This window comes from Hyla sarda, chromosome 5 (genome assembly GCF_029499605.1).
Source record: "Hyla sarda isolate aHylSar1 chromosome 5, aHylSar1.hap1, whole genome shotgun sequence".
NCBI classification, from domain to species: domain Eukaryota; kingdom Metazoa; phylum Chordata; class Amphibia; order Anura; family Hylidae; genus Hyla; species Hyla sarda.
The window spans coordinates 30,591,966-30,619,578 of record NC_079193.1 but is presented as its reverse complement, the minus strand read 5'-3'; the positions used below and the strand labels follow the sequence as shown (position 1 = coordinate 30,619,578).

The 27,613-nt window shown below is 44.3% G+C and overlaps 1 protein-coding gene across 4 annotated transcripts in view; it reads right to left on the bottom strand.

Annotated features, from left to right (window-relative positions):
• Window positions 1–27,613, bottom strand: part of RUNDC3B (RUN domain containing 3B) — a 238,260-nt gene that overhangs the window by 74,056 nt on the left and 136,591 nt on the right. For all 4 annotated transcript variants that reach the window (XM_056519126.1, XM_056519128.1, XM_056519130.1 and 1 more), the window contains exon 8: window positions 24,835–24,992. In XM_056519126.1, the coding sequence (XP_056375101.1) occupies window positions 24,835–24,992 (158 nt within the window). The remainder of the gene's footprint in view (window positions 1–24,834; window positions 24,993–27,613) is intronic.

Below are 27,613 nucleotides of genomic sequence, written 5' to 3'. Positions count from 1 at the left end.
GTGGACATTCCGTTATTTTTCCCTGCCGTTTGTGGGACGGTTGGTGGTAGGACCATTACATTGAGGAAACCGCACCCTGCAGTCACAACAATTAAGGGTTAACACCAATATACCCTACACTATCACCAGCACCACCCGGTCACCACACAGGAAAAAGGGAGATGTTTTAGGAACTGAACGACAAATTGTGATGTCTAGATGACTGGTCCAGAGCATCTCCAGAACAGCTGGTCTTGTGGGGTGTTCCTGATATGTAGATATGTTGGTTACTACCAACTGTGGTGGCACTACTGACTGTATGCAGGGTGTATAGATCAGTTTGTGACGCCAGGGCACCCTTAACCTACACGGTCCAAGGTTAAGATAGCTTCTCCAGGGCCAAGCTCAAGGACAATAATGACACCGATGCAATGTTATGAATAACTATCTTTACTGAGGCAGGAATTGTTAAATCTGCCACAGTACAGACTTTGGTGCAGAGGGAAGAGCAGAGTGAACTAGGATAGCCTGTCACCTTACTGTGATTTGTAGTTGCTGAGACTTGAGATTGAATAGCAGCCCCTGCTGACTTGAAGACTTTAGACTGACTGAAGAGAATGTTTTCCCCCAGAATTTTATACTCACAGTTTGGCTTTGACTTTTACCTGAGCGAGGGGCAGATTTGAGAGTCACAAAACTCCTAATTGACTGATCTGAACAGCTCCTCCCCCTACACTACATAAAGGCCAATGTTGAAGGGCTCCCATTGGGGTGTCATGGACACCTGGTTAACTCTGTAGCAATCCCTTATAGGTACAGTAACATAATTTACCTCAACACAGCACAGTGCATTACAACAGAATACAAAATGGAGCAAAAATGATCCAATGAAGGACAACTGGTGACTGGGGACAGGGTCATGGGCTCCTAAGGCTCACTGATGTGCAATGGAAGCAAAAGCAAGCCTGTCTGGTCAGATCCCATAGAAAAGCAGCTGTAGAGCAAACTGCTGAAAAGGTTCCTGCTGTCTATGATAGAAAAGAGTCAGATCACACAGGACATCGCAGCTTGCTGTGTATAAGGCAGCATGGTGCATAATAATCGATGTACTTTGTATGACACGGCTAAAACCTGAGGTGGAGTTTTCCTTTAACAAAAAACTGTTATAGCAAATAACTTCAAGGCCAGTGTCTCCATAATAGATATAGACATATTTTCCTTGCTCTCTTCCAAGTAGCAGTGCTGGAATATTATTCTGGTTAAATTATTCTGATCAATATTTTAACAAGAGCGAAGGGTTACTCATCCCTTTGATGTCTATAGACGTATTGCTAATGGTTCTGGAGACGGCTGTAATTTGCATTTTCCACTCATCACAAGCCGCTGATGTTCCTGTCAGGAACGCTGCTCCCCAACGTTCCACCTCTCCTTGTAAAAAGGCTTTGACAACTCCTACGTACAGTACTTCAGCAAGGATAAATTTCCCCGGTCCGCTGCGACAGACGCTGCTTTGGATGTTTTAAAGTGAACCTCTCATCAACAAAAACTTTTTATATAATGTAGATAATACCATTATATATATATTTGTAATTTAGATTGGTTGAAAAATATGTATATTTTTGTCCCTGCAACTATTGCCTGTGTGTCACTATGAGGAGTCCAAATACAGGAAGTAAGGGTGGACAAGCAGGGCTTATGAGGATGATTGACAAGCCAGGAGCCTGCACAGATCCCTGCTTGTCCCACCCTCACTTCCTGTATTTGGACTCCTCATAGAGACACACAGGCAATAGCTGCAGGGACAGCACTTTTTCACCCAAAAATATACACATTTTTTAACCAATGTATATTACAAATATACATATAATGGTATTATCTACATTATGTAAAAAGTTTTTGTTGACGACAGGTACACTTTAAGGTAAAGTGAGTTTAACAAGTAGACACAACTTTTCTCCCGCTATAAGTGGCCTCAGCGTGGCAAAAGAACAATCTTTATGATTCCCTGAGGCTTTGTAAAGATCTAAGTTCCATCTGTGAAACTACTTTTATTTTTTATTACCTAAAATCACAGAGCTATAATATGAGAGCATTTTCTGTCTCAACCATAACCAGCAAGACTAAGTACCCTAAGATTGTGAAAAGGCTTCAAAGGAACCCGGCTCCACGGCGCTGACAGATCACAACAGATGAATGGTAAAAGGAGTTTATTTGACCAGAATGCAACGTGTTTCGCTGCGCATGCGCAGCGAAACACGTTGCATTGTGGTCAAATAAACTCCTTTTACCGTTCACCTGTTGTGGTCTGTCAGCGCCGTGGAGCCGGGTTCCTTTGAAACCTTTTCCCAATCTTACCATATACCTACCAGAGGGCAGCAGACGACCCATTACTATTCTATGCCTACATCATTGTTGTCTATGAATTTGCACTACCACCCAGGGTGAGCAAACCAATTTATATAGTTATCTCACTACGGGATCTCAACGTTACTACTCTATGAAGCACCGGTTTTTCTTACTTCTAAGTACCCTTAGGACAGGCCATCAAAGTGTGACATTGTTGATTTGTCTTCTAGGACCTAAACTTGAAGATAGGACAGGCCATTATAGTGTGATTGGTGTGGATTTGACTTCTAGGACCTAAACCTGTTCATAGGACAAGCCATCAAAGTGTGATAGTGTGGATTTGTCTTTCAGGACCTAAACCTGAAGATAGGACAGGCCTTTAAAGTGTAATTGGTAGGGATTCAACTTCTAGGACCTAAACATGAAGATAAGACAGGCCATAAAAGTGTAATTGGTAGGGATTCAACTTCTAGGACCTAAACCTGAAGATAGGACAGGCCATTAAAGTGTGATTGGTGTGAATTTGTCTTCTAGGACCTTAACATGTTCATAGGACAGGCCATCAAAGTGTGATAGTGTGGATTTGTCTTCTAGGACCTAAACCTGAAGCTAGGACAGGCCATCAACAGAGCAAAAAAAAAAAAACAGAGCAAAAATGGCACTCATTCCGCATACTTCCATTGATGGGTCCCAGATCTGGTCATCACCAGTAAGTAATTCCATCACATAGAGACTGTCTCCACTCCAACATTACCCCAAACCCATTGGTGACACGTGCACCAAAACTAAGGTGAAAGCTGAATCACCCTAAGGGCAGGGCCACACAGGGTGCATCCACAGCGTATTTCACGCTGCGGATGCGCCAGCGGCAGTCCCAGAGCAAGGAGCTTGCTCTGCAGTCCCTCTGTGACTGCTGTAAGCACATCCACAACGTGAAATACGCTGCGGTTGTGCCCCATGTGACCCTGCCCTAAGGGATAACCCTAAGGACACTACTCCATAGTTCAAACAATTTTACACAAGGCACCGTCCTCATATGTATGGACATTATAGTACTTGCAACAGTTCTCCTATACTTTGAAGACCTGCTCTGCCTAGTGGTGCCCACAAAGCCTTCATGACTTGTTCCCGAAACGCATCGGAATGGATGTTTTTATCTTTGGATTCTCCATGTTTTATATGGCTCCACTAAAGCTTCAATTTTAACAGTTTTTTTCCTGCTGAGAAGCTGGATCCCCCATTGCTTGTTCCTTGATCTACACGGGCAGGTGGCCCGCTTTTTTCAAGCTCCACTGCTTCAGATTTTGAGCAAGTCCATTCATCCCTGGTCTGTATGGTGAGTGAGCTGAGTTGCAATACCTTTCTTTTTTGTTTCTACTTCATGACTTGCCCACACTGGGATGAACAGTTGATAGCATGCCTGTTATCAAGTTGTCGACTGTTTTCATTGAAGACCAGCAGAATTATGAATGCAGCTCTGGTGTGTGATTCAAGTGATGCAATTTATCTACAAAGTAAGTAAATTTTTTATGTAGTTCATATCTAAACTCAAAATGGTGTTCAATGATACTGATTAACGTTGTGAAGCAATGAGGTGATACCTTTGATTTGGTACAAAAAGCTATCGAGCACTTCTGACTTTACACAATGCTACTTTCCATCCGTTTGTTAATTCTTCCTATGATTATACCATCTTTATACTTTCTTATAATAAAGGAAAAGAAGCCTGTTGTGCCCGAGACAACAATCACACAGCGTGAGTCTAGGAAATGAAACATGCCTTATTGATCTAAAGCCTTGGTGTAAAAAACTCAATGTGCAAGTCCGGGAACTAATTTCCTCTAAATGGTCAATGTCCTTTCAACAGTCTTTGCATAAATCAATAGTACAAGAGCATGTAAGGAACTTTTCATCTTAGCAAAGAAAATTTACTGTTTGCCCAGGTTACTTTACAACCCCCAACCCCCCCCCCCCCCCAACCTACTCAGAACTTTTGAAACATCTTAAGATGGAAAAGCTTACTGAAGTATCAGGTTACAACTACCCATAGAAGTCTATAGATAGGAAAGAAGCAGTGGCTGAAAAGAGACAAACAGAGAGACACAGCTGAAGCATAAAGGGAGTATTATATCTCCCTCTAGTGCTGGATTCACACCTTACACTGCTCTGTAATGCTCTATAATGTCCTCCATGCTGCTGCTGTTTTATAGGGTGTGCTATAGAGATATAGGGGAAAATGACTGCCTATTCTTTGTGTAGTGGATAGGAGACATCATAGCAGCAAGTCTACATTCATTGGCCCAGGGGAAACTGAAAATTAGAGATGTAGCCTGCACGGGTGAATTCTGATTAAAATTGTCATATTGAATCATACAATTGGCAGAAAAATAGTGTAAAAAACTCTGCAAAACAGATGCACGAAAACCCCCACTTCAGTGAATCCTAAGGATTCATTCTTGCAGTGGAATTTCTAAGCGTAATCCGGAGGAAAAGTTCAGCTTGGAAATTCCATTGAGTTCAAATGGATTCTGCTTCACCGGCCACACAACCAAATGTTTGCAGTAGAAACATCTGCTACGAAAAATTCCGATTCTGCACTTCTCTTTCTGCCGAATCCACTCGGAAATGCATTGTCCTCTATGGAGGCACCTGCCGCCTGTGAAAATCCCACCGGATGAATGGGGCCTTAGGTACATGGTTTTCCTTACAGCAGACGCCCTTACACCAGGACATATGGGAACACAAATTCAGCCCCGGTTGGAACCCACATCTTATTGCTCTTGCAGTATTGCTTCAGGACATTTTAAGTCAATAAAATCCATTGACAACCATTTCCTGAGTGCCGCTCTGCGATTGCTGAGAAGAAAGTTCATTCATATAGTGGAAATGTTTCTTAGAATTGGATGACTCACTCAGACATTAGAAAATAGAAATACATTGAATCAATCTGCGGCACTGAGGAGATAAGGCGCCCGGGGATACATTTCTCTCTGGACCTTTTAGACTGAAAGGTTAAGTGTTTCATTGGCCCTTTATTTCCTTCTTCATCTTTCAATGTTTGTTATATACAGCAATAATTGGTGCACAACGAATTCTATATGGGAGGGTAGATCAGTGGGAGCCGCAACCCATGACGTCTGGTATTATACTCATAGTCAACGCCAGATTATACGTGGACCTATAGAATGTTGGAATATTGCAGCAAAAACAGCCAAAATGCTGTAAAAATGTTATGTGTGAACACAGCCTGAAAACTTCAAATCTTCATAAAACAAGTCAATTATGATTATAGGTCAAATCCCTTTCAACTCATTGAAATATGTATCTAAAAGACGTGCTTTAAATAAGAAAATGTATCCAAACTACACATAGTGTGAACTGACTTCAACCCACTTATGAGTATAAAAGGTTCACCTGGGTGACTCACTAGCATCTTGATTACATGACCAGGTGGAGTAATGAGACTCCACACCCTCAGCCAAAGCATTCATGGGAAATGTAGGCAGGGTGAGAATATAATTTCTGTCCTGAAATAGAAATCAATATTGCAGGAAACGCAGCTTGCTACACCAGCTAAAGGGGGTAAGCACAAGGCATACACAAGAACCTCTATATTATTCTCTAATAATAGCCTATGTTGCAATATATAAGCATAGAAAAAAAGAGTGATTGGTTAACAGATAGGGGTTTACAGAGTGTAGTAATGGGGAAAATAATACTTTCTAACCATAATCCAGCCCTGCCCATAGTGGTATATAGGGCTACCATAATGGCTGCTGTGAAATTTATGTGTGCACTGTAAAGAGTAAGGGTAGGGTCACACATAACGGATCCACTGGTGACCCGACCCTATAGTGTGCCTCCATCTGTCCTGTGCAGGATTCCATTGCGGAATCCTGCATGGAAATTCTGATATGTAAACATGGCCTAAGGCTATGTTCACATGACGAAATGTCTGTACGGACATTTCGGACACTGTGGATCTAGGACCGGCAATAGGACCACACAGGAATGCGCCATCTCATAGACTGCTATGCATTCAATGCGGACTCCGCACAAAGAATGAACATGTACATTCTTTGTGCGGACATTCTTTCTTCGGCACGGAAATTCCGAGGTTTGAACATGGTCTTTCACTATCAAAGCTATGGTGATTATGATCAGTACAATCTCCCCTCTCCTGTTACAAATGATTTAAGCATGTTTCCTAAATTCCCACCAAAGAAGTCAGATTTCAGATGCCTTCATATCAGTGTGCCGGCCACAACTATAATTGGCGTAAAGGGATTGTACATGATTAGAAAAACATGGTGGCTTTTAAAAAAAAATGAAATGTGGTGTTGTAATCTCAATTTATAATCCCAATCTCTTATTTACAGGATAGGGGATAACATGTTGATCACTGCTGAGACCTCTATTAATCCATAAAAAGGAGGGGAAATGGCCCTGAGAATAAACTGAGCGCACCATGCATGCTTATGGGGCTTGTGCAGTCGGCAATTATGGGAAGCCCCATAGGGAATGAATGGAATGCTGGCCGCACACGTGCTGCGTACTCCATTTACTCCTGATAACATTTCACCTTTGTTATACGGATCAGTGGGGATCCAGTGGTCAGGTTGTTACTATGGATAGGCTATAAAACGCTGAGATGGGAATACCCCTTAAAATGTATACACTTCAACACCCTCCTATGTGTACAAAAGCTATACAAGTTTAACCTGATATACAGTGGGGATCAAAAGTTTGGGCACCCCAGGTAAAAAAAAAATGGCGTCTGCAAAAGTTTGGGCACTCTGCAGAATTGAAAGCATGCACTGCCCCTTTGCAAAGTGTCATGGATTGTTCTCAATCATCATCTGGGAAGACCAGGTGATGTCAATCTCAAAGGTTTTAAATGCCCAGACTAATCTGACCTTGTCCCAACAATCAGCACCATGATATCTTCTAAGAAGTTGTCTACAAATCTGAAACTGAAAATAGTTGACGCTCACAAAGCTGGAGAAGGCTATAAGAAAATAGCAAAACGTTTTCAGATGTCAATATCCTCTGTTCGGAATGTAATTAAGAAATGGCAGTCATCAGGAACAGTGGAAGTTAAAGCAAGATCTGGAAGACCAAGAAAAATATCAGACAGAACAGCTCGCAGGATTGTGAGAAAAACAATTCAAAACCCACATTTGACTGCACAATCCCTCCAGAAAGATCTGGCAGACACTGGAGTTGTGGTACACTATTCCACTATAAAGAGATACTTGTACAAATATGGTCTTCATGGAAGAGTCATCAGAAGAAAACCTCTTCTACGTCCTCACCACAAAAATCAGCATTTGAACTTTGCAAATGAACATATAGACAAGCCTTATGCATTTTGGAAACAAGTTCTGTGGACCGATGAGGTTAAAATTGAAATTTTTGTCCGGAAGGAGCAAAGGTACGTTTGGAGAAGAAGGGGAACAGAATTTAATGAAAAGAACCTCTGTCCAACTGTTCAGCATGGGGGGTGGATCAATCATGCTTTGGTGTTGTACTGCAGCCAGGGGCACAGGGAACATCTTAAGAGTAGAAGGAAAACTGGATTCAATAAAATTTCAACAAATTTTGGATGCTAACTTGATGCCATCTGTGAAAAAGCTGAAGTTACATATTAGACATCTGCATGGCTCAGGGAATCTCTTGTCATTCTCAGACCTACAATCTAAATATCACATACACAACCAGGATTTTTATATGTATCTACAGATCAGACACTTTCTTAACACATTATCCCCTACAGACATCTGCCATCATGCGGCCACTCTGGCATTTCTTAAAGGGGTACTCCGGTGAAAACCTTATTTCTTTTAAATCAACTGGTGCCAGAAAGTTAAACAGATTTGTAAATTACTTCTATTAAAAAAATCTTAATCCTTCCTGTACTTATTAGCTGCTGAATACTACAGAGGAAATTCTTTTATTTTTGGAATTCTCTCTGATGACATCACGAGCACAGTGCTCTTTGCTGACATCATTATAATAATAATAACTCTTTATTTATTGTTGTCCTTAGTGGGATTTGAACCCAAGGCCCCAGCGCTGCAAGACAGCAGTGCTAACCACTGAGCCACCATTCTGCCCCTAGCATACAATTGCTATGAACGGTTGCTAAAATGGACAGAGATGTCAGCAGATAGTACTGTGCTCGTGATGTCATCAGTGCTCCAAAAAGAAAGGAATTTCCTCTGTAGCATTCAGCAGCTAATAAGTACTGGAAGGCATAAGATTTTTTAATAGAAGTAATTTACAAATACGTTTAACTTTCTGGCACCAGTTGATTTAAAAGAAAAAAGGTTTTCACCGGAGTACCCCTTTAACAGCAACTTGAAGGGGTTAAGCATACTATACTCCACCTTTACAAACTCCTCTAGGCTTCACAAATCTCACCCTTTCCGTACCTGGGAAGCGTCCCTAGGAATTACCATTGAAAACCAGAATTGGACAAAGGCATTTACAACAGCTCACAGAGCCTTCCAATGTGTCTCTCACATAGAGTCCTTCTACAAAACCACCCTTCAGTGGTACTACACTCCAGAAAGACTATCCCTTATTTACCCAGACTCCTCCCCTCTCTGTTGGAGACAATGTGGCAGCAGAGGGAGCCTTCTACACATTTTATGGGAATGCCCGAACATAGTTTCTTTTTAGACAGCGTGTAAGACGCTGTTAGAAACGGTATTGCGCCGTCAGATTCCCTGGTCCCCACAATTTGCCTTGCTCCTTACCGACATGCACTCCATCCCGTCTAAATTGCGAGATCTGACGTGTCTTATCTGTATTGTGGCTAAAATTACACTCGCTAAAGAGTGGAAGTCCCCAGTAGTCCCCTCTATCACTGAGATGGCACATAAATTAAACACTAGCTGCATGTATGAAAAAACTATAGCTTTAGGAAATGGTTCCTACTCTAGGTTTAAGTCCTGTTGGTCTCACCGGCTCTCCTCCTCCTACGCCACTGAAAAATAAACTAAATAAGTAGATAAGGTATATACGCAGCAAATTTTTTTTTTTATGACACCGTTTTGCCTCCAAAGTGTTCAATGGACAATGCCTTTTCTTTCTCATATGTACTAACTGTATATGGTTTTCATTGGACGACTGACACTGCATTACCCCAACATTGTTGGGTTTTCTATACCTCTCACAATGTTGTATTTCTATGTTTGTTACTGTTTGTTACAGTTCTGGAGTGATGTTTTCCATGTATTCTCAATGCCTTTTCTTTATGAGAAGTAAGACCCTTTTCCCCTGATGATGTGGCCCTCAAACACAAGGCATTTTTTTGTTGTTTATTTGCTGTTGTATGCATGTTATTGAACAAAAATGTTTTAATAAAGACTATTGAAACAGAAAAAGCTGAAGTTAAAGAGAGGATAGCTTCTACAAATGGATAGTGATCCTAAACACACCTCGAAATCCACGGGGGATTACATCAAGAAGCGTAAACTGTAGGTTTTGCCATGGCCTTCACAATCTCCTGACCTCAACATAATTGAAAATCTATGGATAGACTTTAAAAGAGCTGTGCGTGACAGACAGCCCAGAAATCTCAAAGAACTGGAAGACTTTTGTAAGGAAGAATGGGCAAAGATACCTCAAACAAGAATTGAAAGACTCTTGGCTGGCTACAAAAAGAGTTTACAAGCTGTGATACTTGTCAAAGGGGGCAGTACAAGATATTAACTCTGCAGGATGCCCAAACTTTTGCAGACGCCATTTTTTGTTTTCTGTTATTTTGAAAGTGTAAATGATGGAAATAAAATCTAACAAAATCTAAATCAAAGGCTGTCAGCTGGAGGCACACTGGTAGGGAAACACTGGTATACTGACACACTAGAAAAGCAGTGAGCGAGATTAACCAAAGTGATCTAACTTTTTATAGCTATACAGATTTCTATGCCTTTCAGTGCCAATGGAAAGCTGACTGATGACTCAGTTATAGTTGTCAGCCATTGTTGTTCTTTATTTGCCTGTAAATACACTGTAACATTTTGTCTTGTTCTTTTTCGTTCTACGCCAATATGGATTATAATATGCGCAGTGCTCCCGCATCCCTCCAGGGCAATTACATAGATGGAACATCATTTCAAAAGAGGTAAAAGGAAATTGACTTTTGATAGATAATTACTAAGCTGAAAAATCCACCCACGTCCTATACCTAGACATAACAATCGCCCATTCAAGAGTCCGAAAACACTAGACCAGGCTGTAAAAGACGTCACTGCCATGGTGCAAGAACTGCATACCAAGTACTGTCAGATCTGGGAACGTGGAGGATGACAGAACTTTACGTATAGTTCACCTTTATTTAGAACTAGCAGTGTACTTGTGTACTTGAATTGCCCAGTTTTCCTACCTTGTGGGGGAGGAAAAGCAACAATGATACTCTTGTCCTCATATCTCATCCTTATATTCCATCTCTGTATCCCATCTTCATATCTTGTCCTCATATCCCGTCTTTATATTCCGTCCTTATTTTCTGTTCTCATATTTTATCCTCATATCCTGTATCCCGACCTCATATTCCTTCCACCTATCACGACTTCATATCCCGTCCTCATATCCTGAACCCATATCCCTTCCTCATATCCCGTCCTCACCTCCCATCCCCATATCCTGACCCCATATCCCAACCTCATATCCCGTCCTCATGTCCCATCCTCCTATCCCGTCCTCACATCCCGTCCTCATATCCCGTCCCATCCTCATATCCCGTCCTCACATCCCGTCCTCATATCTCATCCTCACATCCCGTCCTCATATGCCGTCCTCACATCCCATCCTCATATCCCATCCTCATATCCCGTCCTCACATCCCCTCCTCACATCCCGTCCTCACATCCCGTCCTCATATGCTGACCCCATATCCCGACCTCATCCCGACCTCATATCCCGTCCTCATGTCCCATCCTCACATCCCGTCCTCATATCCCGTCCTCATGTCAAATCCTCACATCCTCTCCTCACTTTCTGTCCTTATATCTGGTCCTTACATTCCCTCTTCATATCGTGTCCCTCAAATCCTGCCCTCATATCCCGACCTCATATCCTGACCCCATATCCCTTCCTCATATCCCGACCTCATATCCCAACTTCATATCCTGTCCTCATGTCCCGTCCTCACATCCTGTCCTCACTTTCTGTCCTTTTATCCGGTCCTTGCATTCCGTCTTCATATCGCGTCCCTCAAATCCTGTCCTCATATCCCATCCTGATTTCCAGACCTCATATCCCGTCCTCATATCCCAACCCTGTGGGGGAGATTTATCATTGAATAGAGAATTTTTTTCCATCTATCCTTGGTGCTGTTAAGGAGCAGTACGCGACTTTTAAAGTAGATGTCTGTTAAGTTGTCTTGCAGTACACTTTTTTTCACATTTAGACATGCAGTGCACCCTTAGTTATCATATGCAAATTTTTTACGAAAAGAAAAAAAAATGTCCATTTCTAGACTTAAACTTACACCACCCTGAAGTACGCTTAGAAATTTCCTCTACCCTACGGAAAGCAGCATTAAATAGAAAAAATGGCAATGCAAACTCTTAATTGGTCCTGCCACCCTTGTCTGCATGAGGGGTGTTTCTTTCCGACCTCCATACGTTGATGGCCATTGTGAAGCTGGCATGTCGGTCCCGGTAAAGTTAAAGACTAACATTAGCCGAATGTGAACTGAGCTCCTGAGGTCAAGGCTTTCAGCCCCTTTCTACTGATGACCACTGTTACGGGTTATAATTATGTTTGGGATGTTATCATCATGGATTTCTGTAAGGGGTTAGGCTAACGGTTCTTCATACAGCTAGGGGTTAATGACATTGGTAAGGGCTTGGGAATAGGGATATTAGGATCGCACCCACAGAGCTGACTGCATGGTGTCCGAAACCGAGAGCCACACACCCGGGATCTCTCTCCCACCTCCACAGAAGGATGCAAAGGAAGCCATGGAAAGAGAGGGTGGGTAGACTTCTTTATGACACTTCTTGGCTGCACCCCAGGAGTTTACACTCATTCATGTTTCCCCATTTCCGATGGGGTCGGGAGGTCAACAGATGCTTCACTAGGCTCCTCATTCAATTCAGGGTCCGTGATAACCTCTTCCATGGATTCATTTTCATTCTCCATAGACTCCAGCAGATCGCAGGCTGCTGAGGTGGAGGGTCCGGCCTTTTTTCTTGACCAGCCAGAGTCCTTCATGTCTCCTGAACACCCTCAGACAGGAGGACTGAAGGATTTCCGGAAAACGCTAATGTAATGAGGTAAACAGCGCAAGAAGATGTAGAGCAGCAGGACCGTCTACAATCTTCGTAACCCTAAACCTTTTCTTGCCCGTGCAAATCTCCGGCGAATTTATCATATCCAGTAAGCAGTGTTGATGAATTTCACGCTGCCACGTAAAAACGAAGACGTAATTAAAGGTGTAAAAAAAAGGGGTGTGCGGTACACTTTCAATGATAAATCTCCCCCCACATCCCCATATCTGCACCAACTATTCAGCAGTCGACAACAGTCGGCAGGTTGTTTAAAAGTCCTGGGCAATCTCTGCAGGAGTAAAGCGATCAGGTGATGTTTCGAAAGTCTCATAGACTAACTTAACTATCCAATACTTTTAGTTGATGTATAAGTAACGTGTATCGTTTCATTGAAATATCTCCAGCCGTTTAAACGTAATGCTGGAATATATAAACATAGTAGTGTGAAGAAATATATTCTGCAATTAAGTAAAACATCGAATTTATTTGTAACCCAAAGCATAAAATCTTGCAAAAAAAAAAAAGCACTCACGACACACCACCTAGCCAGTGATACACTGCAACATGGACACGTTTCGAGTAAAAATTCCGTAAAACATCGAAATTATTTGTAATCCAAAACATAAAATCTTGCAAAAAAAAAAAAGCACTCACAACACACCACCTAGCCAGTGATACACTGCAACATGGACGCGTTTCGAGTAAAAATTCCGTAAAACATCGAAATTATTTGTAATCCAAAACATAAAATCTTGCAAAAAAAAAAAACACTCACAACACACCTGTTACGCCGAGCGCTCCGGGTCCCCGCTCCTCCCCGGAGCGCTCGCTTCACTCTCCCCGCGGCAGCGCTCCGGTCACGTCCTCTGACCCGGGGCGCTGCGATTCCGCTGCCAGCCGGGATGCGATTCGCGATGCGGGTAGCGCCCGCTCGCGATGCGCACCCCGGCTCCCCTACCTGACTCACTCTCCGTCTGTTCTGTCCCGGCGCGCGCGGCCCCGCTCCCTAGGGCGCGCGCGCGCCGGGTCTCTGCGATTTAAAGGGCCACTGCGCCGCTGATTGGCGCAGTGGTCCCAATTAGTGTGTTCACCTGTGCACTTCCCTATATCACCTCACTTCCCCTGCACTCCCTTGCCGGATCTTGTTGCCTTAGTGCCAGTGAAAGCGTTCCTTGTGTGTTCCTTGCCTGTGTTTCCAGACCTTCTGCCGTTGCCCCTGACTACGATCCTTGCTGCCTGCCCCGACCTTCTGCTACGTCCGACCTTGCTTTTGCCTACTCCCTTGTACCGCGCCTATCTTCAGCAGCCAGAGAGGTGAGCCGTTGCTAGTGGATACGACCTGGTCACTACCGCCGCAGCAAGACCATCCCGCTTTGCGGCGGGCTCTGGTGAAAACCAGTAGTGGCTTAGAACCGGTCCACTAGCACGGTCCACGCCAATCCCTCTCTGGCACAGAGGATCCACTACCTGCCAGCCGGCATCGTGACAGTAGATCCGGCCATGGATCCCGCTGAAGTTCCTCTGCCAGTTGTCGCTGACCTCACCACGGTGGTCGCCCAGCAGTCACAACAGATAGCGCAACAAGGCCAACAGCTGTCTCAACTGACCGTTATGCTACAACAGTTACTACCACAGCTTCAGCAGTCATCTCCTCCGCCAGCTCCTGCACCTCCTCCGCAGCGAGTGGCCGCTCCTGGGATACGCTTATCCTTGCCGGATAAATTTGATGGGGACTCTAAGTTTTGCCGTGGCTTTCTTTCCCAATGTTCCCTGCATCTGGAGATGATGTCGGACCTGTTTCCCACTGAAAGGTCTAAGGTGGCTTTCGTAGTCAGCCTTCTGTCCGGAAAAGCCCTGTCATGGGCCACACCGCTCTGGGACCGCAATGACCCCGTCACTGCCTCTGTACACTCCTTCTTCTCGGAAATCCGAAGTGTCTTTGAGGAACCTGCCCGAGCCTCTTCTGCTGAGACTGCCCTGTTGAACCTGGTCCAGGGTAATTCTTCCGTTGGCGAGTATGCCGTACAATTCCGTACTCTTGCTTCAGAATTGTCCTGGAATAATGAGGCCCTCTGCGCGACCTTCAAAAAAGGCCTATCCAGCAACATTAAAGATGTTCTGGCCGCACGAGAAATTCCTGCTAATCTACATGAACTTGTTCACCTAGCCACTCGCATTGACATGCGTTTTTCCGAAAGGCGTCAGGAACTCCGCCAAGATATGGACTCTGTTCGCACGAGGCGTTTCTTCTCCTCGGCTCCTCTCTCCTCTGGTCCCCTGCAATCTGTTCCTGTGCCTCCCGCCGTGGAGGCTATGCAGGTCGACCGGTCTCGCCTGACACCTCAAGAGAGGACACGACGCCGTATGGAGAACCTCTGCCTGTACTGTGCTAGTACCGAACACTTCCTGAGAGATTGTCCTATCCGTCCTCCCCGCCTGGAAAGACGTACGCTGACTCCGCACAAAGGTGAGACAGTCCTTGATGTCTACTCTGCTTCTCCACGTCTTACTGTGCCTGTGCGGATGTCTGCCTCTGCCTTCTCCTTCTCTACAGTGGCCTTCTTGGACTCTGGATCTGCAGGAAATTTTATTTTGGCCTCTCTCGTCAAAAGGTTCAACATCCCGGTGACCAGTCTCGCCAGACCCCTCTACATCAATTGTGTAAATAATGAAAGATTGGACTGTACCATACGTTTCCGCACGGAGCCCCTTCTTATGAGCATCGGATCTCATCATGAGAGGATTGAACTTTTGGTCCTCCCCAATTGCACCTCGGAAATTCTCCTTGGACTTCCCTGGCTTCAACTTCATTCCCCTACCCTGGATTGGTCCACTGGGGAGATCAAGAGTTGGGGGTCCTCTTGTTCCAAGAACTGTCTAAAACCGGTTCCCAGTAACCCTTGCCGTAACTCTGTGGTTCCTCCAGTAACCGGTCTCCCTAAGGCCTATATGGACTTCGCGGATGTTTTCTGCAAAAAACAAGCTGAGACTCTACCTCCTCACAGGCCTTATGATTGCCCTATCGACCTCCTCCCGGGCACTACTCCACCCCGGGGCAGAATTTATCCTCTCTCTGCCCCAGAGACTCTTGCCATGTCCGAATATGTCCAGGAGAATTTAAAAAAGGGCTTTATCCGTAAATCCTCCTCTCCTGCCGGAGCCGGATTTTTCTTTGTGTCCAAAAAAGATGGCTCCCTACGTCCTTGCATTGACTACCGCGGTCTTAATAAAATCACGGTTAAGAACCGCTACCCCTTACCCCTCATCTCTGAACTCTTTGATCGCCTCCAAGGTGCCCACATCTTCACTAAATTGGACTTAAGAGGCGCCTATAACCTCATCCGCATCAGAGAGGGGGACGAGTGGAAAACGGCATTTAACACCAGAGATGGACACTTTGAGTATCTGGTCATGCCCTTTGGACTGTGCAACGCCCCTGCCGTCTTCCAAGACTTTGTCAATGAAATTTTTCGTGATCTGTTATACTCCTGTGTTGTTGTATATCTGGACGATATCCTAATTTTTTCTGCCAATCTAGAAGAACACCGCCAGCATGTCCGTATGGTTCTTCAGAGACTTCGTGACAACCAACTCTATGCCAAAATTGAGAAATGTCTGTTTGAATGCCAATCTCTTCCTTTTCTAGGATATTTGGTCTCTGGCCAGGGACTACAGATGGATCCAGACAAACTCTCTGCCGTCTTAGATTGGCCACGCCCCTCCGGACTCCGTGCTATCCAATGCTTTTTGGGGTTCGCCAATTATTACAGGCAATTTATTCCACATTTTTCTACCATTGTGGCTCCTATCGTGGCTTTAACAAAAAAAAATGCTGATCCCAAGTCCTGGCCTCCTCAAGCAGAAGACGCCTTTAAACGACTCAAGTCTGCCTTTTCTTCGGCTCCCGTCCTCTCCAGACCTGACCCTTCCAAACCCTTCCTATTGGAGGTTGATGCCTCCTCAGTGGGAGCTGGAGCTGTTCTTCTACAAAAAAATTCTTCCGGGCATGCTGTCACTTGTGGTTTTTTCTCTAGGACCTTCTCTCCAGCGGAGAGGAACTACTCCATCGGGGATCGAGAGCTTCTAGCCATTAAATTAGCACTTGAGGAATGGAGGCATCTGCTGGAGGGATCAAGTTCTCCTGTTATTATCTACACCGACCACAAGAACCTCTCCTACCTCCAGTCTGCCCAACGGCTGAATCCTCGCCAGGCCCGGTGGTCTCTGTTCTTTGCCCGATTTAATTTTGAGATTCACTTTCGTCCTGCCGATAAGAACATTAGGGCCGATGCTCTCTCTCGTTCCTCGGATGCCTCAGAAGTTGAACTCTCTCCGCAACACATCATTCCACCTGACTGCCTGATCTCCACTTCTCCTGCCTCCATCAGGCAGACTCCTCCAGGAAAGACCTTTGTTTCTCCTCGCCAACGCCTCGGAATCCTCAAATGGGGTCACTCCTCCCATCTCGCAGGTCATGCGGGTATCAAGAAATCTGTGCAACTCATCTCCCGCTTCTATTGGTGGCCGACTCTGGAGACGGATGTTGTGGACTTTGTGCGAGCCTGCACTATCTGTGCCCGGGATAAGACTCCTCGCCAGAAGCCCGCTGGTTTTCTTCATCCTCTGCCTGTCCCCGAACAGCCTTGGTCTCTGATTGGTATGGATTTTATTACTGATTTACCCCCTTCCCGTGGCAACACTGTTATTTGGGTGGTCGTTGATCGATTCTCCAAAATGGCACATTTCATCCCTCTTCCTGGTCTTCCTTCTGCGCCTCAGTTGGCTAAACAATTTTTTGTACACATTTTTCGTCTTCACGGGTTGCCTACGCAGATTGTCTCGGATAGAGGCGTCCAATTCGTGTCTAAATTCTGGAGGGCTCTCTGTAAACAACTCAAGATTAAATTAAATTTTTCTTCTGCATATCATCCCCAGTCCAATGGACAAGTAGAAAGGATTAACCAGATCTTGGGTGATTATTTGCGACATTTTGTTTCCTCCCGCCAGGATGACTGGGCAGATCTCCTCCCATGGGCCGAATTCTCGTATAACTTCAGGGTCTCTGAGTCTTCCTCCAAATCCCCATTTTTCGTGGTGTACGGCCGTCACCCTCTTCCCCCCCTCCCTACTCCCTTGCCCTCTGGTCTGCCCGCTGTGGATGAAATTTCTCGTGACCTTTCCATCATATGGAGAGAGACCCAAAATTCTCTCTTACAGGCTTCTTCACGCATGAAGAAGTTCGCGGATAAGAAAAGAAGAGCTCCCCCCGTTTTTTCCCCTGGAGACAAGGTATGGCTCTCCGCTAAATATGTCCGCTTCCGTGTCCCTAGCTACAAGTTGGGACCACGCTATCTTGGTCCTTTCAAAATTTTGTGTCAAATTAATCCTGTCTCTTATAAACTTCTTCTTCCTCCCTCTCTTCGTATCCCTAATGCCTTTCACGTCTCTCTTCTCAAACCACTCATCCTCAACCGTTTTTCTCCCAAATCTGTTCCTCCCACTCCTGTTTCTGGCTCCTCGGACATCTTCTCGGTCAAAGAAATTTTAGCTGCCAAAAAGGTCAGAGGGAAAAATTTTTTTTTAGTGGACTGGGAGGGTTGTGGTCCTGAAGAGAGATCCTGGGAACCTGAGGACAACATCCTAGACAAAAGTCTGCTCCTCAGGTTCTCAGGCTCTAAGAAGAGGGGGAGACCCAAGGGGGGGGGTACTGTTACGCCGAGCGCTCCGGGTCCCCGCTCCTCCCCGGAGCGCTCGCTTCACTCTCCCCGCGGCAGCGCTCCGGTCACGTCCTCTGACCCGGGGCGCTGCGATTCCGCTGCCAGCCGGGATGCGATTCGCGATGCGGGTAGCGCCCGCTCGCGATGCGCACCCCGGCTCCCCTACCTGACTCACTCTCCGTCTGTTCTGTCCCGGCGCGCGCGGCCCCGCTCCCTAGGGCGCGCGCGCGCCGGGTCTCTGCGATTTAAAGGGCCACTGCGCCGCTGATTGGCGCAGTGGTCCCAATTAGTGTGTTCACCTGTGCACTTCCCTATATCACCTCACTTCCCCTGCACTCCCTTGCCGGATCTTGTTGCCTTAGTGCCAGTGAAAGCGTTCCTTGTGTGTTCCTTGCCTGTGTTTCCAGACCTTCTGCCGTTGCCCCTGACTACGATCCTTGCTGCCTGCCCCGACCTTCTGCTACGTCCGACCTTGCTTTTGCCTACTCCCTTGTACCGCGCCTATCTTCAGCAGCCAGAGAGGTGAGCCGTTGCTAGTGGATACGACCTGGTCACTACCGCCGCAGCAAGACCATCCCGCTTTGCGGCGGGCTCTGGTGAAAACCAGTAGTGGCTTAGAACCGGTCCACTAGCACGGTCCACGCCAATCCCTCTCTGGCACAGAGGATCCACTACCTGCCAGCCGGCATCGTGACAACACCACCTAGCCAGTGATACACTGCAACATGGACGTGTTTCGAGCGCATGCGCTCGGAACGCGTCCATGTTGCAGTGTATCACTGGCTAGGTGGTGTGTCGTGAGTGCTTTTTTTTTTTTTTTTGCAAGATTTTATGTTTTGGATTACAAATAATTTCGAATTTATTTGTAACCCAAAGCATAAAATCTTGCAAAAAAATAGCACTCACGACACACCACCTAGCCAGTGATACACTGCAACATGGACACGTTTCGAGTAAAAATTCCGTAAAACATCGAAATTATTTGTAATCCAAAACATAAAATCTTGCAAAAAAAAAAAGCACTCACAACACACCACCTAGCCAGTGATACACTGCAACATGGACGTGTTTCGAGCGCATGCGCTCGAAACGCGTCCATGTTGCAGTGTATCACTGACTAGGTGGTGTGTCGTGAGTGCTTTTTTTTTTTTTTTTGCAAGATTTTATGTTTTGGATTACAAATAATTTCGAATTTATTTGTAACCCAAAGCATAAAATCTTGCAAAAAAATAGCACTCACGACACACCACCTAGCCAGTGATACACTGCAACATGGACACGTTTCGAGTAAAAATTCCGTAAAACATCAAAATTATTTGTAATCCAAAGCATAAAATCTTGCAAAAAAAAAAAAAAGCACTCACGACACACCACCTAGCCAGTGATACACTGCAACATGGACGCGTTTCGAGCGCATGCGCTCGAAACGCGTCCATGTTGCAGTGTATCACTGGCTAGGTGGTGTGTCGTGAGTACTTTTTTTTTGCAAGATTTTATGGTTTGGATTTTTTAAGTGTTTGTCGGCGCAAAAAAAAAAAAGATAATTCTAAAATACTTGTGGCATCAGACAACCCTCTTAAAGGGGTACTCCACTGGCCAGACTTCCAGCTGAGTTCGAAACATTTAGTTCCGAATGCTGTGCGCGCGCTGCGGGGCTCGATCACGCTCCCTCGTGACATCAGGCCATGCCCCCAAAACAAGTATATGGGAGGGGCGTAAAGGCAGCCACGCCCCTTACATAGACTTGCAATGAGGGGGCATGGCCTGACGTCACAAGGGGGCACGGCCGACCCCTGCAGCGCGCACACAGCGTTCAAAACTAAATGCTCCGAACTCAGACGGAAGCCTGGCCAGTGGAGTACCCCTTTAAGTAAAAGGGATTAAGAGTATATAGGATGAAATTTATCTATACAGAATTTTATATAAACACCCCTTAATAGTTTGGTACAGTTCCTGCAGAATGGCGTACATTTATGTCATAGGACATAGGGCATAGGAGTTGTGTCCGTGTGATCACTTCAGGGGCCTGACTGTGACTGTAACTCCCCAGTATACCTGGGTTGGCATGGCAGAAGTTGGCATGGGTTGGCATGGCAGGCCTGCTAAGTCTGCTATAAGTCAATTACAATGGTTCTGTACACTGAGTATACCTAAGCATTATACAAGTGAGCCCAAGTGAGTTAAGCATTATAGAAGTGAGCCCAAGTGAGTTAAGCATTATAGAATTGAGCCCAAGTGAGTTAAGCATTATAGAAGTGAGCCCAAGTGAGTTAAGCATTATAGAAGTGAGCCCAAGTGAGTTAAGCATTATAGAAGTGAGCCCAAGTGAGTTAAGCATTATAGAATTGAGCCCAAGTGAGTTAAGCATTATAGAAGTGAGCCCAAGTGAGTTAAGCATTATAGAAGTGAGCCCAAGTGAGTTAAGCATTATAGAATTGAGCCCAAGTGAGTTAAGCATTATAGAAGTGAGCCCAAGTGAGTAAAAAAAAAGAAGAAGCAGAAATATAGGGAATAAAAGTATAGTAAAGCTAATTTGGCCTATGCTCACCTCTGAACACCAGCCTATGTTCAGGGTATATACATCCTCATACCATCCGAATGGTATACCGACATACAAATTAATGTTAACATCCCCATTAAAGTTATTAATTTATATGATCTGAAAAATGGCTCCATTACAAAAACATAATCTGTGGAAAAAAAAAAGTCTCATGTAGCTTCACGGACAGAAACGTTACAAAGTCATGGCTTATGGAATGTGGTGAGACAAAAACAAATGATTGTTTTAACAAAAGATGTTTATATTCTGCAACTGTAGTAAAACATAAAACATGAAATATTATACATATTTAGTATTGCTGTAATTGTACTGACCGATAGAATAAAATGTAACACATCATTTATGCTGAATGTTTAATGGTGAAAATGTCAGAAAAACTATGGCATACATTCTGTTTTTCCCATTTCCACCTCCCCCTCTGCTCAAAAAACGTTAGTAAAAATAAGTCAATAAGTCATAAATTTACAAGTTATATAACATTGGTGCCATTGAAAGGTACAACTGATATGTCCCCACACGAAAACATTGACCAAAAAATAAAAAAGAATTATGGCTCTTGGAATATGACAATAAAAGGCTCAAAACATATGATAAATGCCCTTAAAGGGGTACTCCAGTGAAAAACATTTTTTTAAATCAACTCGCTCCAGAAAGTTAAACAGATTTGTAAATTACTTCTAATTAAAAATCTTAATCCTTCCAGTACTTGTCAGCTGCTTTATGCTCCACAGGAAGTTCTTTTCTTTTTAAATTTATTTTCTGTCTGACCACAGTGCTCTCTGCTGACACCTCTGTCTGTCTCAGGAACTGTCCAGAGCAGGAGCAAAATCCCCATACCAAACCTATCCTTCTCTAGACAGTTCCTGCGACAGACAGAGGTGTCAGCAGAGAGCAATGTGGTCAGACATAAAATACATTTAAAAAGAACAGAACTTCCTGTGGAGCATACAGCAGCTGATAAGTACTGGAAGGGTTAAGATTTTTTTAAATAGAAGTAATTTACAAATCTGTTTGTCTTTCTAGCACCGGTTGATTTAAAAAAAAAAAATAATTCACCAGAGTACCCCTTTAAGGGGTACTCCACTCCCAAGCATTCAGAACATTTAGTTCCGAGCTTTGAGGGTCACCCCGCCACCTCGTGATGTCACATCCCGGCCCCTCAATGCAACATTCCGGGAATTGGAGGATTGGTTGGATAAATACCGGCCATTACATTTCCGGTATTTTTAAAGGGGTACTCCAGTGGAAACCTTTTTTTTTTTTAAATGAAATTTAATTAAATGAAATTTTTTTTAACTGGTGCAAGAAAGATAAACAGATTTGTAAATTACTTCTATTAAAAAAATCTTAATCCTTCCAGTACTTGTTAGCGGCTGTATACTAAAGAGGAAATTCCTTTTTATGGGGGGGGATTTATTTTCTCTCACGACCACAATGCTCTCTGCTGACACCTCTGTCCATGTCAGGAACTGTCCAGAGCAGGAGAAAATCCCCATAGCAAACATATGCTGCTCTGAGGTGTCAGCAGAGAGCACTGTGGTCAGACTGAAAAGAAATCCCAAAAGAAAAGAATTTCCTCTGTAGTATACAGCCGCTAATAAGTACTGGAAGGATTAAGAATTTTTAATTGAAGTAATTTACAAATCTGTTTAACTTTCTGGCACCAGTTGATTAAAATTATTTTTTTTTTCACTGGAGTACCCCTTTAAAGGAGTACTCCACTCCCAAGCGTTCAGAACACTTAGTTCTGAACACTGGATGCGGGCTTCGAGGGTCGCACCACCCCCTCGTGACGTCACATCCCACCCCCTCAATGCAAGTCTATGGGAGGGGGGTGTGATGGCCGTCACACCCCCTCCCATAGACTTGCATTGAGGGGGTGGGGTGTGACATCATGAGACCCTCGAAGCCCGCGCCCAGTGTTCGGAACTAAATGTTCAGAATGTTGGTGAGTGGAGTACCCCTTTAAACTTGTTAGGTGCCTTAAAATATAGCTGAAATTGGTTCATACGTCTGGAATTTCGAATAATGGTACACAGCTAAGTATAACAGTGGTGCACTAGTGATATCAAGTCACAGGGGCAAAGTAATAGGGGGGAGACTTATCAAAACCTGTGGAGAGGCAAAGTTGCCCAGTTGCCCCTAGCAACCAATCAGATCGCTTCTTTCATTTTGCAGAGGCCTTGTTAAGAATGAAAGCAGCGACCTGATTGGTTGCTATGGGCAACTTTTCCTCTCCACAGGTTTTGATAAATCTCCCCCATAGTGCCCAACATATTCCCTAATTCACTCCAACAATACCAATAGAATAGGAGAAATAAAATAAAATAAGAAAATACAATTTCATGCAGCTCATCCGAGAGAACACTAGAAACCATTAAAAAGCAAATGTCTAGAAAGGGGATGGGGAGGAAAACATGGTCAGTCAACAAGTGTTCATACCCCAGTGACCTGCTGTGTGGATAGGGTTGCCACCTTTCTTGCAAAAAAAAAAAAAAAAAAAAAAAGGGCCATGCTAATTTGCATAATTAATTATATATGCGTGACATCACAGGCTACACATAAGCGGGAGAAATTTTGTCCTATTCTGACCCCTATAACTTTTTTATTTCTCCTTATACGGGCCTGTATGTGGGCTCATTTTTTTTGCCCTGATTTGTAGTTTTTAGCAGTATTTTTGTTTCCAAGTGACTTTTTAATCGCTTTTTAAAAAAAAAAATCTAATTCAGGAGATGCAGTTAGTTACTAACTACAACTCCCAGCATGCCCTGATACAGCCTGTGGCTCAGCAGGTGCCCCAAATGAAACTACAACTCACAACATGTTGGACTATATAGTAGTATATAGTGTAGATCAGTGTTTCCCAACCAGCTGTTTCAAAACTACAACTCCCAGCATGCCCGGACAGCCAACGGTTGTCCGGGCATGCTGTGAGTTGTAGTTTTGCAACAGCCAGAGATGCTTTTGTTGGAAAAAACTGGTACAGGTCATGGTGTAACTTTCCGGGAATTGTACCAGTGTTTTCCAACAAGAGCATCTCCGGCTGTCGCAAAACTACAACTCCCAGCATGCCCGGACAGCCGTTGGCTGTCCGGGCATGCTGGGAGTTGTAGTTTTGAAACAGCTGGAGGCACCGCTGGTTGGGAAACACATTACATTTCCGGTATTTTTAAAGGGGTACTCCAGTGGAAAACATTTTTTTTTTTTTGTTAAATCAACTGGTGCCAGAAAGTTAAACAGATTTGTAAATGACTTCTATTAAAAAAAATCTTAATCCTTCCAGTACTTATTAGTGGCTGTATACTACAGAGGACATTCTTTTTTGGGGGGATTTTTTTTTCTGTCACGATCACAGTGCTCTCTGCTGCCACCTCTTTCCATGTCAGAAACTGTCCAGAGCAGGAGAAAATCCCCATAGCAAACATAGGCTACTCTGGACAGTTCCTTAAATGGACAGAGATGTCAGCAGAGAGCACTGTGGTCAGACAGAAAAGAAAAAAAGAAATCCCAAAAGAAAAGAATTTCCACTGTAGTATACAGCCGCTAATAAGTACTGGAAGGTTTAAGAATTTTTAAGAGAAGTAATTTACAAATCTGTTTAACTTTCTGGCACCAGTTGATTTAAAAATAAATAAATAGATAGATAAAAATTTTCCACCAGATGACCCCTTTAATATAAAAATACCGGCAGGGTGGCCAAATTACCAGCTGTGCTGGTAAAATACTGGCCAGGTGGCAACCCTATGTGTGGGGGGCTGCAGTTGACCCCATATAGGTGATGGGGGTTGCAGTCTTCTGCACAGCACAGAGACTGGGTCCCTCACCAGCGGTCCTCTGCCTCTCCAACCATATAAGCACAGCAAGGAGTCGTCTGAATTCAGCAATGGGCGAGCCAAGTGCTCTTCTGCTTCAACCACCAAATTCACCAATTTTCTTCTCTCATACTCACAGTTGGTCCTGGAGTTCCACAATGATGTATTCCAGCTGCTCCTTCTCCAGTTTGTGGTTCAGTTCTATATCTTTAATCCTCTGAAGTAACAATTTGTTCTGAGTCACAGAATCCGAGAGCTGAACTTCCCTCAGACGGACCAACTCTTCGAGGTATCCCTGAAAAATAGAACAATACTGGGTGAACCCAATTATCTCGTAGCTTTAGTCATAAAGGGGTTTCACCACCATGGACAATTATCCTCTATCCACAGTGTATGATCATAGGGGCTCGGACCGCTGGGACCCCTCGAGGTCTGGAGAACTGGATTCCTCAGATTCTCATCTGAATGGAGTGGCAGCACGTGGTCCATTCACTGTTTATGGGAGTGCTGAAGGCAGCAGAGAACTGTGTTGGTCCCAGCGGTAGATAAGGGAAAAGTGTCTATGGCGGCAAAACCTCTTATCGGGGTTTATCAGGACAACATAGTTGGACAATCCTTAATGGGTTACTCAGGTGAAAAACAATAATAAAAAACAATAATAATCAACTGGTGCCAGAAAGTTAAACAGATTTGTAAATTACTTCTATTTAAAAATCTTAATCCTTCCAGTACTTATCAGCTGCTGTATTCTCCACAGGAAGTTCTTTTCTTTTTGAATTTCTTTTCTGATTGACCACAGTGCTCTCTGCTGACACCTCTGTCTGTCTCTAGAACTGTTCAGAGCAGCAGAGGTTTGCTATGGGGATTTGCTCCTGCTCTGGACAGTTCCTGACATGGACAAAGGTGTCAGCAGAGAGCACTTGGTCAGACAGAAAATACATTTAAAGTGCAACTGTCACTGCCGTACAGGTAGGGAGGTGCAGTTACCATTGCATAGAGAAGAATGTGCAGTAAATGCGGGTGCTTTTACTCACATTCTCCGCGGTCTGTAAAGGAAAATTCTTACGTTATTCTGATGCCGGGCCACAGTCGGATGGGCCGGCCGACTCCCGCAGCGGCACGCCCCCTCTCCACCTCCTCTCTGCTCTTAGCATGGAGCACTCTTGCTGATCCTGCATGATTGATGTGCAACACTCCATGCCAGGAGCAGAGAGGAGGAGGAGAGGGGGCGTGCCGCTGCGGGAGTCGGCCGGCCCATCCGACTGTGGCCCGGCATCAGAATAAAGTAAGAATTTTCCTTTACAGACCGAATGTGAGTAAAAGCACCCGCATTTACTGCACATTCTTCTCTATGCAAAGGTAACTGCACCTCCCTACCTGCACGGCGGTGACAGTTGCGCTTTAAAAAGAAAATAACTTTCTGTGGAGCATACAGTAGCTGATAAGTACTGGAAGGGTTAAGAATTTTAAATAGAAGTAATTTACAAATCTGTTTCACGTTCTGGAATCAGTTGATTAAAAAACTAAAATTGTTTTTCCTCGGAGTAACCCTTTAAACCAATCTCTGCAGCTCACTGGTTTCTCTAATTGGGTGAAATTTATCAAGTCCTGTTCGCCTTTTTGGTAAATTTTGAGCAACTGTGCAAACAATACACCAAACAAACAGGGGTGAAATCTTAAAGGGGTATTCCAGGCAAAAACTTTTTTTATATATATCAACTGGCTCCGGAAAGTTAAACAGATTTGTAAATTACTTCTATTAAAAAATCTTAATTCTTCTAATAGTTATTAGCTTCTGAAGTTGAGTTGCTGTTTTCTGTATAACTGCTCTCTGATGACTCACGTCCCGGGAGCCGTGCAGTTCCTATGGGGATATTCTCCCATCATGCACAGCTCCGGGACGTGACATCATCATTGAGCAGTTAGACAGAAAACTTCAGAAGCTAATAACTATTGGAAGGATTAAGATTTTTTAATAGAAGTAATTTACAAATCTGTTTAACTTTCCGGAGCCAGTTGGTATATAAAAAAAAGTTTTTGCCTGGAATACCCCTTTAACCACCTTACACCAACATTGATAAATGTCCTCCCATTGACTTCAAGTGGTATTTATAGAAACATTTATCCTTCAGTGACCATATGTGCTTGGAGTGAGCTGAAATATCCCTGATACAGTTACTGAGATGGTAAAAGCCAAGCTGAGTATGAACTTGTGTTACGACTGTCTTACATCATGCAGCGGCAGGTGTAGACAAGGTGCAGTATGATGTCAATGCATCTGGGAGCCCAGGATGCAAACAAACACTCTTAGGCTAGGTTCACACTACGGAATTTCCACCTGCAATTCCGCTTTGAAATTGCAGGCGGAAATTTCGCTTGCTAAAATGTATAGTGTAGCGAATGTGTTTCCGTTCACAAATTCACACTTTGGAATTTGTGAAGCGGAATTTGTGAACGGAAAATCCGCTTGGAAATTTCCACCTGAAGAATGGCGTTGCTCTTTCTTCAGGCGGAAATACTCGCGGAACACATTGCAGTCTATTGGAGACTGCAGTGTCCGCGCGGTCCTGGCCATACTCGGAATCTCCGGGCGGAAATTTTCTGCCCGGAGATTCCGTAGTCTGAACCTAGCCTAAAGAAGAAGGAAAACCATCTGCAGCAAGCACAGAGAATGGAAAGTCCAATACACTGGGAGGAAACTTCAGCAGATGGAGCTCAGTCTGAGAATGAATTAATTGTGAACTCGTGGGCACAAGAAAAAAACAGTATAAGGGTGCGTTCACACGCTTTTTGTTTTTGCGGGTTTTTCGCTGCGTATTTGAAAGGGGGCGGGCTCTTCTCGTCTGTCCGCAGCAGATTTTCCATGGAGGAATTTACGCTGCGAAAAATCCGCCACAAGCCCCGTTGAAGTCAGTA